Raw genomic sequence first — 15,000 nt, forward strand, 5'->3', positions numbered from 1 at the left:
TAAATATGGTGTAGCATATGATTATTCTCACCTGCATGTTTCACCATGCCATGCTTCTCACCGCACTATTAACAGATTTTGATTTTTTTTTTAATGACACATTTTAGGCCATTGGAAATGCAAAGACAATACGAAATGACAATAGCAGCCGATTTGGAAAATACCTGGAAATATCTTTTGACAAGAACCATCACATAAATGGTGCACACATGAGAACATATTTGCTGGAAAAGTCAAGAGTTGTGTTCCAAGCAGAAGATGAAAGAAACTATCACATCTTTTACCAGCTTTGTGCTGCTAGTGACCTTCCAGAACTCAAGGACCTCAGACTTGGTGAGTGCTGTGGAAACAATACATACTCATTGACATTGGGAAGGCTGGATGAGAAAGTATTTGGCTGAAGATCATGCCATGTACGTGTAGATCCAATAACAGCGAGGTCATTATGGCACACTTTCAAATGCTGCCTATTATCTGGAAAATTATTTTTCCCAATATTAAAGCTTGCTTTCATCGTGTGCCCTGCAGTTTAGGCCAGCAATGCATCAAGCAGCAAAGTAGAAAATTGTTACGAACAAGCCATGCAATCAGGTGTGGATGATTTTGTTGAGACGGGCTGAACTCACATCACCTTGCAATGTGATTTTCGATTGGATTATTTCAGAGAGGCAGTATGGGTTACGTAATATTTTTATGTATTACCTATGTTAAGCCCAAAAAAAAAATGTACAGAAACCCCATTAAAACTGTACTGCATTTACATGTACTTCTCTTTTGGGCTTAATACACTTATTTGCTGAGCATCATTTGAAATTACAAATTGAAGTGACTTGGTAAGTCACAGTAATAACCTGTTGACTCCCAGGGGTTCCCCATTGACGAGTAAAATTGTCTGGCGTCAGACAGGGTAAAATACTAAGTATTGCTGCTTCAGGCCGACTTGGGAGTCGAGTCAAGGGCTTAAGCCTGGAGGAAGATCCTTCCAAGGAAATGTCTAAAGTTTTGTTTTTAATCTTCATCATTGTTCTTACAGGACACCAAGACAACTTTAATTACTTAAACCAAGGAGAGTGTCCCTATGTTGCTGATGTTGATGATGGTGAAGGGTTTGAGGAGATGTGTGAAGCTATGGATCTGGTGGGAATCATGGAAGATCAACAGCAAATGATATTTAGGATCTTAGCTGGCATTTTGCACATTGGGAACGTAGATATTCAGCCAGCTGGAGATGAAGAGAGTGAAATTAATGTAAGGAGTGCTAATTAATAATTGAACGGTGTTAAGCTTGCCCAAGTTAAGTTATATGAACCCCTGATCACAAACCAGGAGAAAGAAATATTTTGAAACAACTAATTTGTTCCACTTTTCTTAAAAGAAGCAGAACAATAATTACAAGAACCAAAACAGCCTGTTCTGATATTATCCCTTAAACAGCAATTAGCAACCATGTAGGAATTACTAATTTTTGTAGAGGATTTTGTCAACCCTTTTGCAAAGCGTACTGTTTCCATTTTCAGGATAAAGATGTTCATCTTGCAATTGCAGCTGAACTTTTTGGTGTAGATAGAAATCAACTTAAGAAGTGGATGTGTAACCGGAAGATAGTCACTGTGCAAGAAGTGTTGATCAAACCACTCAATGTTGATGAGGTAATGCAAAGCTCTGTTTCTCTTGGGTAAACAAATCCATTAATTTTATTACGGTATAATCTTGCTAATACAGTAAATTTTTCATTGCATTGTAGGCAAATTTTGGGAGAGAAGCAATCAGCAAACACATTTATTCTCAGCTTTTCAAGTGGATTGTGCAGTGTATAAACAATTCTCTTACCAGCAATGTCAAACAGCATCATTCATTTCTTGGAATTCTTGATATTTATGGGTGAGACCTGTTTTTGTGTTGAACTCTGAGTTGTATGCAAGGTGGCTCAAACCTTTTAGTAAGTTGCATTGGACTCTTTAATTAAATTGTTGCCTGTAATGATGTGATGATAATGATCATGTTGCAGCTTGATAGAGTTTTTCTGTCAATATTGTTTGCTTAATTCAGGCCGATTAACCTTGTGTTGCAGAAACCTGTGTTACCAAGACTTGTGTAAAGCTTCACACTCAAGATCACACTCATACGTATTATTCTTTCAGTAGAGAACTGACAAACTCAATCGAAATGAGGTGCCTTGGTCAATGAATCCATTCCATGCCTCACGTCTGGTGAAAGTCGAGTGCTCTGACATGACAGCACATACCCTGCTCTCTGTAATATTTTGTAAATGAATACTATGGACAAGTCTTAAAGGTTTCTCAATTAAATTTCTTGCCTTATCTAACCTGTTTTTCGTTTTTTAGATTTGAAACATTTGATGTGAACAGTTTCGAACAATTCTGTATTAATTATGCAAATGAAAAGCTTCAGCAGCAGTTCACTCAAGTAAGTAAGATTTGAAATCCTTACTACATACTATAACTTAAAGAATTCTGTAATGTATTTTAATATTAATTCTGAATCCTGCAATTCTGATTTATCTGAAGTACATGTAAGAAATAATGGATGAAAATGAAGAACCTTAATGCTTGAACAGTTATTTTCAACAATGATTTATTTTCTTTGTCATGTCACTTGCAGCATGTGTTCAAACTGGAACAAGAAGAGTATGTGAAAGAAGAGATTGAGTGGTCATTCATTAACTTCTATGATAACCAGCCCTGCATTGACTTGATTGAATCAAAGCTTGGAATCCTAGACTTACTGGATGAAGAATGCAAGGTATTCACAAAACCAAACCAAAAAATTAAAGGGCTAATATATTCAGCTAAAGCCTATGCCAGGTTACAAAGAGTGGTAAAAGTAATGTTGTTTAGAAAAATTACAAGGCTAGACTGGGGTGAGTCTCCCTAGGCTACTCCCTTTCATCTAATCAACAGGCAAGATGGGTTACGTATGGTAACAGAAGCCTATTGTTTTCTACAAATTAATGAACATCAATGTGATTTCTTTTGTTCTATTTTCTATCTTTCTCTTGTTTTAAGTGAACAGCTGCTAAGCACGATTTGGCTGCTTGTCAGGAGCTATTCTAGATAACCTGCTCACGATTCTTGTGAAGGCATTCTTTTAAGAGCAAGGCATATAACAATACATGCTTGTCATTCCTCTGGCAGTTTTTTCAGTGAATATGTTGGATGCCTTTCAGAGGGAGTCTGATGAGTCTGATTGTTGTCATTTAATGGGTAAATTTCCGGTGAAAAATCAAGTGAATGAAGGCTTTTTACACTTCAACCTGACTTTTTTTTTTCTCTACTGAGTTTGCTTTTCTAAAATTAGTGATGCGATCTATCAAAAAGAGCAATACAATACCTGCTCAATCTCTATTTCTGTGCAAGAATGTTAAAGTGCATCTTCACTATCGTGTCATCGGTTATATTAATCGCTCAACCAAAAACTTTTTCAACTTGGTTGATATCGTAAATTGACCACCGTAAAGAAATGTGGTAGCTAACGTTAGCCCTTCGTCTGAGCGAATTAGGGAATTATGGGTAATTCCCTCTGACCAAGGGCTAACGCTCGAAACGTTAACTACTAATTTCTTTACAGTGGTCAATTTACCATAGAGCGGTTTTCAAATGAGTGTCGTAAAACCAAAACCAAAGTTATTACTTTGGCCAATCAAAAAGGACGGAGACAATCCGTTAAACCAATCAAAACTCGAAGTAATTACACGTAGCCGACACAAAGCGCGGGAAAATGTGTACGCGCGAGCCACGATTGGTTTTGGTTTCACTTCTGATTGGTTGAAAAAATGCCGCGAGAACTTTGAACCAATCACTGAGTGAAGTAATCATAAACCAAAGCAATTCGCTAATTACTTTCGACGCTCAATTGAAAACCGCTCTATCAACCCAGTTGATCAGAAACCCATTTCTGTTTCACTTCCCCACAGACGCAGCTCTACAGTTTCTTTAGAAACTAAACGCCTTCATTCAAAAGTTTTTTTTTTATCACTTTCAGTTCAAAATTTCGCGTTTTACTTGCTCTGCAAGTTTTATAAAGTTGGCAAAACTCAACTGGGTGCATTCTTGTTTTATTCCTCTATTTCAAGAAATTATGTTTTGGTTTTTTTTTTCGCATAAAATTTTGTATAGTTTAGCAGTTTGTTATGGGAATAGACCGGTGCCTCTCATGGCTTGTCGCGGGCCAACGTTATACAACTTGTGAAACACATTTAAGGCCGGCGAAATTTCGATTTTGGTAGCCAGAAGCCCTATTAAACTGCACGTTTCCACTCCACTTGTTAGATGCCCAAAGGTTCCGATAGCTCATGGATTCAGAAGCTGTACAAGAATCACTTAAAGAAAAAGCACTTTAGCAAGCCACGGATGTCAGAAACAGCATTTATTGTGCATCATTTTGCCGACGATGTCGAGTACGAAGTCAGGGGGTTTGTTGAGAAAAATCGCGACACTATTAATCAAGAACATTTGGCAATCCTCAAAGCAAGCGAGGTGAGTTCTGGCTCGAGGTGATACATGTACTGTATCTAGTAATGATGTAACATCCACCATAAACCTCCGTTAGTTGGTTAACTGTTCTTTGTTACAAGAACAGCACCTTAAGTTCTGTAAATATAAACTCAGCTATACGCTTGACGTGACAGATTTGATCTAAAAGACTATGACTTCACTGTAAAAGAAGGAATAAAGTTTTAACGTGATTAACATAAATGTTTTCAGTTAAGATTCATAATTTTACTGACTACTGAAACAATTAATCGATTATTACCGGGCTGTGTTGAGAACTGAATATTTATCCTAAAGTGCCCGTAATAACTAGTCTGGTTAATTCACCAATCTTTTACCAGTAAATTCAAACAGTTAAAATAAAGTAAAGTACTAACTTCTATCAACCAACTTTTAAGCTCATGAGGTTTATGATCATAAAACTAATAATTTCTTCCTTATACAGTATGAGCTGGTGGCCCGAGTGATTGAGTTTACACACGTAAGTAAAAGGCTGCGATTCGGTACCCGATTTTTGAACAGAAGATAGAGACATTTCTTTCAATCTATCGCTAACATTAATCAAAGCATTTTAAGCTGGGGTATGCATGGATAAACAGCTTCTTTGATTTTCTTAGGAGACCAGAATAATTCTTTGGCAAAATGTAAATCTGAATCAGAGCTTTAAAATTCTCGAAGATTGTAAATTAACTAGCGTATAAATGGCACTTTTCTTAAATTGCAGCAATATCATTAAAACCAACTTACACTCGTATTGTATTCGACAAGGCCGAAGCCATTTAGCTTCTGTCTATGATTCAAAATTTCGGGCCATCATACACGCAGTTTATTAAAACCTGCAATTTCATTAGTTCTTTGATAGCTCTAAGTCTTTAGGCCGAACAATCTATGTTATTAGCGTCGAGTCTGGTTGAATCCTGTTTCTTTAATATTGTTATGTTTATTCGTAGTGTTATGTTTTGCTATGGCATTGTCTTGTTTGATCCAAATGGCCGTTGTTTTTTAACAAGTACAAGTCGTATTTTTCATCAGTAAAGTACGACTTTCCACCGTCCTGTTTCAGTACGAGACTGTGGCAGACTTGTTCACTGATAATGAAGCTCATTTGATGCCTCGTAAAAGAACTACTTCCAGGTCTGGCAAAAATGTCACTAAAACGAAGAGGAGTGTGGGATCAGAGGTTCGTTTTTAATTGTAATTTATCAAACGTTTTTAATCTTCAAGTGAAGCTATGATCCTCGCAGTTATGAACGCAATTTTACCATTTGTGTACAGAAACGTGAATACTTCAGGAATTCAACAGGGTTTAAACCCGTGACCTCGCGATGCCGGTGCGACGCTCTTACCAACTGAACTATGAAGCCAGCGTCGCACCGGCATCGTGAGGTCACGGGTTCAAACCCCGTTGAAGTCTTGCAATTTTCAGGCTTCTCTACGCAATTGCTAAAATTGCGTACATAAATGCGAGGATCATAGCTTCACTTGATTTCATATCCGCAGTTCAATATATGACTCATTTCACATATAATTTCATTAGTTTTTAGCCTTGCACTGTTCAAATATCTGGACTAAATATACACACTTGTTTTCATTCGCGACATGGAAAAAAGGCATAGGAAAAGTTGGGAGAAATTTTTGGCGCGTGTTTCTTTTCGGGTCTTTGAGGTATTTATGCTAAGAGACCAGGCCCGCGTTGCTCGAAGCATGGTTAGCGTTAACCAGCATTAAATACCATGGAAATCTATTGGTTTTGATACCTCTTAGAGTGAGTTTCAATCGAGTGTCGTAAAACCAAAACCAAAGTAATTACTTTTGCCAATCAAAAAGGACGGGGACAATCCAGTAAACCAATCAAAACTCGAAGTAATTACACGTATCCGACACAAGCGCGTGAAAATGTGCTCGCGCAGTAGGCCAGTTTCGTATTCTAACGGTTAGACTGGATCTAGCATGAAATGGAGGCTAGTGCGGGCAAATTAATTTGCATTTGAAAAGATTTGCCCGCATTAGGCTCCATTTCATGCTAGATCCAGTCCAGCCGCGAGAAGTCGAAAATGGTCTATTCACGATTGGTTTTGGTTTCACTTCTGATTGGTTGACAAAATGGCGAAAGAACTTTGAACCAATCACTGAGTGAAGTAATGCAGAGCCGAGGCAATTCGCTAATTACTTTCGACACTCAATTGAAAACCGCTTTACCCAACGGTTAGCGCTAACCAGGCTACGCCGAACAACCGGCCCCAGGCCCCCGTTGTTCACAGGCTGTATAACTCTATCCAGTGGATAGGTAAACTATACTTCACGTTTAACGTTTTCCGAGGTTTTCGTACACACTCACTTAGTTGTGCCTAGAGTGTGCATATTCGAAGGTACAGGAGGAAATACTGAAATCAATGCACAGAGTGAAACCGTTAGATAGTGACTTATCCACCGGATAAAGTTATCCGGACTTTGAACAACAGGGGCCTGCATTTTAGAATACGGTAATTACGCCGTTACTTTCGAAACCTACTTGTTCTGGATTGTTATTTTCATGGATTGAAGAAGTTGTACGTGACTCTCGGCATGTGGAGGTCGGGCGCGCAGGTTTGAAATTTCCAAGGTTGAGGAAGAAAGACTCCTGTTCAAAAATTTAAGTGGTTTAGGGTCTCTGTGACGCTCGAAAAACGGTTAGAGATACGTAAGATAAAGTGCAGCTCGAAAGAGTCATTCAGTCAGCTGTAAATAATGAATGATCCCTTCACTTAATTGTCTCTTTTTCCACTGCAGTTTCGTGAATCTCTGTCCAAGCTTATGACAACACTCAACAGTACAGTACCACATTATATCCGCTGCATCAAACCAAACGATCGCAAAGCCCCATTTGAATTCAACCCACAACGTAGCATTCAACAGCTACGTGCATGCGGAGTTCTGGAGACTGTGCGGATTAGCGCCGCAGGCTACCCCTCCAGGTGGAGATACCCAGAGTTCTTTGCCCGTTACAGAATGCTACTGAAATTCAAGGACATTAATCGAAAGAAACCTTACAACACTATTAGGGCTATTTTAGAGACCTTCATCAAGGTAAGGACTTTGTTGAAAGCTACTGCGTGTAGTTCTTGTTGTAAGAGTGTAAGAGCTTAGGAGTGTCCGTGATGCCAATAGGCCCGCAGCGCGTGCATAAATCATGAAAGTGAACAGGTCTGTTGAAAGCGTGCTTGAATTTTAACAAAATGAGAGCTAAAATCGGCAATGACGCTGATGAATAATAAAGCAGTTGCTATTTCCAAAACGATGGAATTACCTGGTGATAAATAACCTCGCCCAGGAGAGTAAATTTTTTGACTTTGCAGAAACAATGGTCAACCTCAAGAGTTAGGGGTTTGTGATCATTCTGTCGAATTCGCACATTTCTTGTCAAACTTTGTAACACCTGAAAGGAAAAAGAAACCAAACAAACAAAAACGCGTTGTCTTGCATCCCTTGTTTTGCGAATAAACAGGCAAGGTAACTTGATCACGGCGCCCGCTGAATTCGACGACACTTTTTTTACTTGTGCACCCGAAAATACAATAGAAAAATTGAACTTAGCAAAAATCTCCCGAAATGTTTTTCGCCGATGGTAATTTTTTATATTTGCATTTCAAGATTTATGTTGTTTTCATGTCGCAACTGTTGTTGCTGATGGCAAAATATTTCATTCTCGATCGACACTTCCTGTGAACTTCCTTCTGCTCTTCCTTTTTCATCAATATTTGTTTTGTATAAAGTAGGCTAACAAAATCTGTACCTTTCTTAGTTCGCATTTTTGAGCGTTAAAATAGAATTTTCGGTCCTCTGTTTCTGACACAGCAAGTCGTATATTTTGAGGTATGCTATCGAGATACTAACCCCACCGGACAGCTCTTAACTTCAGTGAACTTTTGTCTTGGAAAGCTGTCAGAAGCTCAGAGCACACGCTTAAACTTGTGGTGAAAAAGAAGTTGTAAAGGAACTTGAAAATGATCAACATGTCAGCCTCGAAGCCAATGTATCTCGATTCCCTTTTATTGTCTTCAGTCTTTCTGGGTTCAGTAATTTACTAGTAACCACATGTCTTCTCAGGGCCCGGCTATTTACCTAATACATCTACCATGGCACTATAGTGATATTGGGTACCAAAACAATATCGTGTACTATTAGAGCTACATATTACGCATAGACAACTTGAATCTCCTGGAAAACAAAATGCAGCTCAGTTGACAATTATCGAGTAAAGCGCTGTGTTACTGGACTACCACATGTGCGCAATGCGTACCTATTTTTTTTTGAAAGTTTAGAATTTTTGACTTGTTTTATTTGTGGTGAGGAGGACTTCGTTTCTTTAAACGTTGGTCGCGTAGCACTTACATTTCTGTTAAGCGTGATTTTAACTGCTGTCTTTAGTTCCACGGAATTCATCTGAGCGTTTGATTTCATCTTAGTGATGGATATGGGCTCACACGAAGACGGGGAAAAACCAGACCAGGGTGGGAATTGACCCCAAGACCTCCAGATTAGATCACCGTTGTTTTGCCGACTAAACCTAAACTACAAGGTCAGGCGGAAGGAAGTGTATTTAGCGCCGAGGCACTAATTGGGGACACTGTACACAAATCAAATCAAACTCACAGAGCGGTTTTCAATTGAGTGTCGAAAGTTATTAGCGAATTACGCCGGTTTTGCATTACTTCACTTAGTGATTGGTTGAAAGTTCTCGCGCCACTTTTTCAGCCAATCAGACGTGAAACCAAAACCAATCGTGTGTCGCGCGTGTACATTTTCTCGCCCTTTTTTGTCGGCTACGTGTAATTACTTCGAGTTTTGATTGGTTTACTGGATTGTCTCCGTCCTTTTTGATTGGTCAAAGTCATTACTTTGGTTTTGGTTTTATGACACTCGATTGAAACTCACTCTTTCAAGTCATAAGTTGGTTTTTGAGGAGAGAGGAAAACCACTCGGAGCAGAGCAGAGAACCAACAAACTCAACCCACATATGACGACAAGTCTGGGAATCGAACCCAGACCACATTGGTGGGAGGCGAGTGCTCTCACCACTGCACCACCCCTGCAATGAACATGTGCAAGTAGTGAGAACCAACGGCCAACGTTTTGAATAAACCTACCCCTTGTCATTACTTGTACATATTCATTGTCATGAATAACATCTCATGTATCCACAGCCCACTCCCGTCTGACCTTGTAGCTCAGGTTTTCGGTGGCTTTCCTGTTGCTATGGTGTCAGATTAAGTTACAATAATGAGTGCACCTCATTAAGCATTAATTGGTTTTTCCTATGCTTCCATAACATTGCCGTTACGTGAAACAGTGTTGGTGTGGAATGGTATGGTATACTTTACTTAAATGCAGAAGACACGCTAGCCCCAGCAACATAAGTAGGTTTCCATGGAGGGCGTGTCTTTTCAAGTATATTATATAAGAATGTAAATATGTGTATATTAAAGAAGCGGCTACGATGCGAAGCGAAGCGGCTACTTGAATCTGCTTAAGAAGCTAAGACTAATAATACCACTTTTATTCACTAGCAAGAGTAATGCGAATAGTACGGAATTTAATTTATATAATTATAACCCTTAACAACCCCTATACTACGCTACCTAAAAATGGAAGCCATTCGATATTGAGGCGCAATACTAACAGAGGTTAGCATGGCATGACCCAATCACGTTTTGGGGTTGCTTTTAAATGAATATGGTGAATTCGACAATTTAGCTTCATATGGAAAGTGGTTCCAAATCATAGCACCACTGTATTTGACTTCTTTTTAGAGACTCCCTCTTCGGTTTAGGAAGTGTCAGATCAGTTGCACTATTTCACAGGTGTTAGTTAGTCTGACTTCTATTTCTTCTGACGAAAGAGTTCCTTTAGTTTGGGTGCGGGGTCGTCATTCAATATTTTGTACATCAAAGTTAATTCAGCCCGGAGCCGTCTCTTATGCAGTGTATCCCAGGGTGGGGCCTTAATCAAGTCAGTAGAACGAATATCATAACTGGCACTCGTAAGATCTCTTGCAGCACGAGATTGAAATCTCTGAAGCTTATCCTTCAATAACTTGCCGCAGTTATCCCATAAAGGGGAACAATAATCAAAACATGTTTGTACTACAATCCTGGACAAAAGTGTTGGGAAGGTAGCGTCACTTTTGAGATAGCCCCCCTTCCCCCCTTATCAGTGTTGGATTTTGCACCAAACAAAATGGTGACTTTTCTTCCAACATTGAATGTGGGGGAGGGGGGGCCACAAGAGCATGCTCTTTCCCAAATAGTTCAGCCAATAGTTAGAATAATCGAATTAGGTGTGAAGTGAAGTGATGCGCGCAACTTTCCCAACAACTTTTGACCAGGATTGTAGGCTCTTATACGTCTCATCGCTCCATTGCCCGCACTAGCGTTCTTACAGATCATGTCAATATGGCCGGGTGTCCCAAGTAAGCTTGTCTTCAGTCTGAACCCCTAGACATTTATGTTTGTGAGTTTGAGAAACAGGTGTGTTGTTTACCACAACGAGATGTTCGAAACACTTGTTACTCAGATTATAAGAAGACCCAATTAGCATCAATTTAGACTTCGTTGGGTGCATTAGGAGTTTGTTTTCTATGAGCCAATTTCTGACATTTTCGAGGTCAGCATTCAATTTTAAGACAAGTTCGTTGGCATCGTAGGAAAATGCAAAATTTGGTTGTCGTCTGCATACATGCAAGGAGTGGTTGATCTCAGGCAGTGTGGTAAATCATTAACATATAATAGAACAACAAGGGGCCGAGGATTGAGCCCTGGGGCACTCCACAGGGAATAATTTTCTTCGATGACAGTGTTGTAGAGTCAATAATCCATATAATAAAATTTTGAAACTGGTTTGAGCCACCCTATGCATGGAATACTACAGCGGTTATCAGTCACATGCGGCCATTAACGACACTTTTTTCGTATTTCGAAAGTAAAATGTAGATGGACGTCAATCAAATGTTTCCATGGCAATAAGCCTGTTCTCTTGGCGGCAGTTGATTCGTCATGGAAACATTTGATTGACGTCCATCTAAATTTTACTTTCGAAATATTAAAAAATGTCGTTGAGGGGCACGTGTGACTGATAACCGCTGTAAACGTACCATTGGAGTATTTTAGTGCGACTGAAGAAGTAGCATGTTCTTTAGTTCATTCCTAAAGAATGTTACCTAATTGTCTCCCAAGGTTTGTTGCCGTCTGCCCTATGGTTGTAACAGAATCTATTTTTAACTTCCTCTTTTTAGGACCCTGATAAATTTCAAATGGGCAAAACCAAGATATTTTTTCGTGCCGGACAGGTAATGTGATCATAATCTTTTTCAACTGTAGCAACTGAGCAGATCCAGGAATCCCGGAATTTTTGAGAATCGGGCCTGTTAAAAAAATTACTCTCAGAAAAGAAAAAGCAACACCCAAATCGTTTGCTAGTCAAGGCGGCTGTTTAGTGAGTGTAGAAGGTTAAGTTGAACAAAACTCTTTAAATTTTTGATGGCAGCTTATTCGATCGTACGTGTGTGTGTTGAGGGAGAGGGTAAAGGTGTTAATATTTAGATTAAGCAAACACGTTGGCCACAGCTGTGATGACTTCGTTTTATAAAATTACAAGATCGTGCCACGTCTGATGATAATGAGCTTTGTTTAAGTGTCAAGTGTATTTAGCTCTGAGGCACTGATTAGGGACCAGAAATCAAATTAAATCATCACATATCAAATCAAAGGTTGGTGTACGCGTGTGCTGAGCGAATAATGCCTTTGTTTTTTGCTCCTTAAACCTGGCCCCATTTGTTCAAGAGTTGGATATTGCTATTCGTGGGTTAAATGGATGTTTTGTAAGTAGACGCTATCAAAACCAATTGACTCAATTATTTGCAAGGCGGTTTGGATTCTATTGTCCTGGGAAGGTATATATCTTATGGGATGCCCTGGGTTATTTAATAAAGACAGGGAAACTGACAATTATTCTGGTTTGGAGAATTTGAGACAAAACGCAATTTATCCCCAATGGGTATTCTCTTTGAGCATCCGATGCTGTTTATTTCAGAACATAAGCACCCAATATGACCGTCGTATCGCTATAAAATGTCTAAATACAGCTATCCACTTAATATGATTCCCTCAGTGGATAGTGCTACCCACTCTTTGGGGGCCTGGTATTTGGTGGTTTTTCTCGTTACTGTGACAGACTGAGTTGCAATACAATACCATCCCGTAACACTGTTGTAAACCTCGTTACAGGTGTTTGATCGCTTCTTTTTCCAGGTTGCTTACTTAGAGAAGTTACGAGCCGACAAGCTGCGTGACAGCTGCATTATGATCCAAAAGAATTTCCGTTGTTGGAGAGACCGGCGCCTCTATTTGAGGATGAGGCAGTCTGCGATCCTCATACAGGCCTGGGTACGAGGATATCTTGCGAGAAGGTTTGTGTTCCAAATTCGAGGAGTACGTGTCATTCGTGTGACTAAAATATTCAAAAAAGAGAATGTCTGTTGCTCTTGTCAATACCAGCGGTCATTTTTTTTGTGTCCTTGTGACCAGGTTGTGGGCCTGATCAGGAATTTGCCTTGCAAACGAACTCAAAAAGAAAGCAATTTTGTAACGATAAAGTCAACCGGTTTGCTATTTTAAAAAAGAATTGTTCGATTTGAATTTGGAAATACGAAAATTTGGCTTTAGCGTGGGCCATTTGTCAGCGAGAATGACGAAGGGCCAACGCTGGAAACGCCAGCTTACAAATATTTCTTCCTGTGGCTAACTTACCTTTAGAGCGGTTAACTTCATTACTTCGACCAATCACAGTAAGAGCAAGCAGCACAATGAACCAATCCAAATTCGGGAATAGTCAAAGTGGGACTTGAACATCCTCGACCAGACCACTGGGAAGAGTGTTCACCTTGGCGTGGTAACTGTATTCGGTGCAGGGGCATGAACACTTATGACGTCACAGACCCTCCAGCTTGATTCAGCATGCAGTGTATACGAGTGACAAGCTCATGTTCATTTCTAATTTCCAGGCTTGCGCAGGATCTGCGCGAGAAGAGGGCTGCAATCACAATCCAAAGGTCTTTTCGTGGTTATATTTGCCGGAAACGATTCGTGTCAATCCGGGAAGCCGTGCTAACAATTCAGTGCTACACGCGAGGAATGTTTGCCAGACGCCTTAAAATGCATCTTTTGTGCGATGCCAAAGCGAAGATTATCCAGGGTTGTTGGCGAAGGTACAAAGCGAGAAAGAGCTACAGGAATTACAAGAAAACTATCATCTATTTACAGTCATGTGTCCGCAGAGTGATTGCGAGGCGACAACTCAAGCAGCTGAAGGTGGGTCACCTTAGGCAAAGTCAGCTTACAGTGGCCGATCAGGCCCAGTGGCCCATCTAGTGGCCCATCAGACCGGAGCTTATGCCCGGTTTCTGTAGCATGAAGCGACTAGGAGCATTTCTACTTCCCCCTGGATGGGATGCTAGTCCATCGCAGGGTTACCCCCAGTATTTATACACCTGGGTGGAGAGAGGCACCGAGGGAGTAAAGTGTCTTGCCCAAGAACACAACACAATGTCCCCGGCCAGGTCCCGAACCCGGACCACTCTATCCGGAGTCGAGCACTCTAACCATGAGGCCACCGCGCCCATGAGGGCACCTTAAGGCAATAAAAACTGATACAGAGTTGATTTACAATTCGTTCTGTTCTGATTTTGTTTTCGTTATTTAGATCGAAGCACGCTCTGTTGAACATTACAAGAAGCTGAATATTGGGATGGAGAACAAAATCATTCATTTACAGCAACGCCTCGACGAACAGGTAGTTTTGTCACTCTTGTAATCAGTACAGTTTGACGATACTCTTTCATGTAGACAAACTCGCACTACATAATATCATAATATAACAATATACCATGCAGAAATGAGTGTTCCTAAGACAGAAATTGCAGTTACTTTTAGGTTGGTGTTTCTATTCTGCTATTGCAATAGAGTAAATGTGTAAATAAAGTAAATTCGAGCTTACCTTTGTAACGATGCTTGTAAGTTTTAAAACATATTTTGAAGTACTCTTAGGTATTATGTTTATTGGTGTCGCTGCACACGGCTGCTTAGAAGACCGCCTTTTATTGATAAGGATCCTGTGGTTACTGAAATAAGGTTTGTTGTTGTTGGGTGTTCTTCACAAGGTATCTTTACCTGGGTAACTTATTCTAAACGTAAATGCAAACTTCAGTGAGTAGTTCACTGTAGTCCTCCTTTTTTACTTTAGGTTAAAGAAAAAGAACAAGCTCAAGTCGCTGTACGGGAACTTGAAGCAACGCGGAAAGAAATGGAACACGCCAAGCAGTGGAAAGGACAGTTTGAATCAACTCAGGTCAAGGTGCTCGAGTTAGAACTGCAAGTCAAGGAATTAAAAGAGGAACTGAATACGGCTATCGTAGAGAAAGAAGAAAGCAAAAAACAGGCTAAAACTGAGAAAGAGC

The 15,000-nt window shown here is 39.9% G+C and overlaps 1 protein-coding gene across 2 annotated transcripts in view; it reads left to right on the plus strand.

Annotated features, from left to right (window-relative positions):
• LOC138041889 (unconventional myosin-Va-like) overlaps positions 1 to 15,000 on the plus strand; it is a 43,688-nt gene that overhangs the window by 8,405 nt on the left and 20,283 nt on the right. Inside the window, exons 7-21 of one of the 2 annotated variants that reach the window (XM_068887570.1) lie at positions 108 to 333; positions 1,034 to 1,248; positions 1,518 to 1,649; positions 1,745 to 1,881; positions 2,346 to 2,427; positions 2,623 to 2,763; positions 4,290 to 4,496; positions 4,957 to 4,992; positions 5,575 to 5,691; positions 7,281 to 7,577; positions 11,782 to 11,835; positions 12,797 to 12,954; positions 13,549 to 13,855; positions 14,247 to 14,336; positions 14,787 to 15,000. The exon at positions 14,787 to 15,000 is cut by the window's right edge and continues 11 nt beyond it. In XM_068887570.1, coding sequence (XP_068743671.1) covers positions 108 to 333; positions 1,034 to 1,248; positions 1,518 to 1,649; positions 1,745 to 1,881; positions 2,346 to 2,427; positions 2,623 to 2,763; positions 4,290 to 4,496; positions 4,957 to 4,992; positions 5,575 to 5,691; positions 7,281 to 7,577; positions 11,782 to 11,835; positions 12,797 to 12,954; positions 13,549 to 13,855; positions 14,247 to 14,336; positions 14,787 to 15,000 — 2,413 coding nt within the window. The remainder of the gene's footprint in view (positions 1 to 107; positions 334 to 1,033; positions 1,249 to 1,517; positions 1,650 to 1,744; positions 1,882 to 2,345; positions 2,428 to 2,622; positions 2,764 to 4,289; positions 4,497 to 4,956; positions 4,993 to 5,574; positions 5,692 to 7,280; positions 7,578 to 11,781; positions 11,836 to 12,796; positions 12,955 to 13,548; positions 13,856 to 14,246; positions 14,337 to 14,786) is intronic. The other variant, XM_068887571.1, reaches the window with a different exon arrangement.

Source organism: Montipora capricornis, chromosome 3 (genome assembly GCF_036669925.1).
Source record: "Montipora capricornis isolate CH-2021 chromosome 3, ASM3666992v2, whole genome shotgun sequence".
Taxonomy (NCBI): Eukaryota; Metazoa; Cnidaria; class Anthozoa; order Scleractinia; family Acroporidae; genus Montipora; species Montipora capricornis.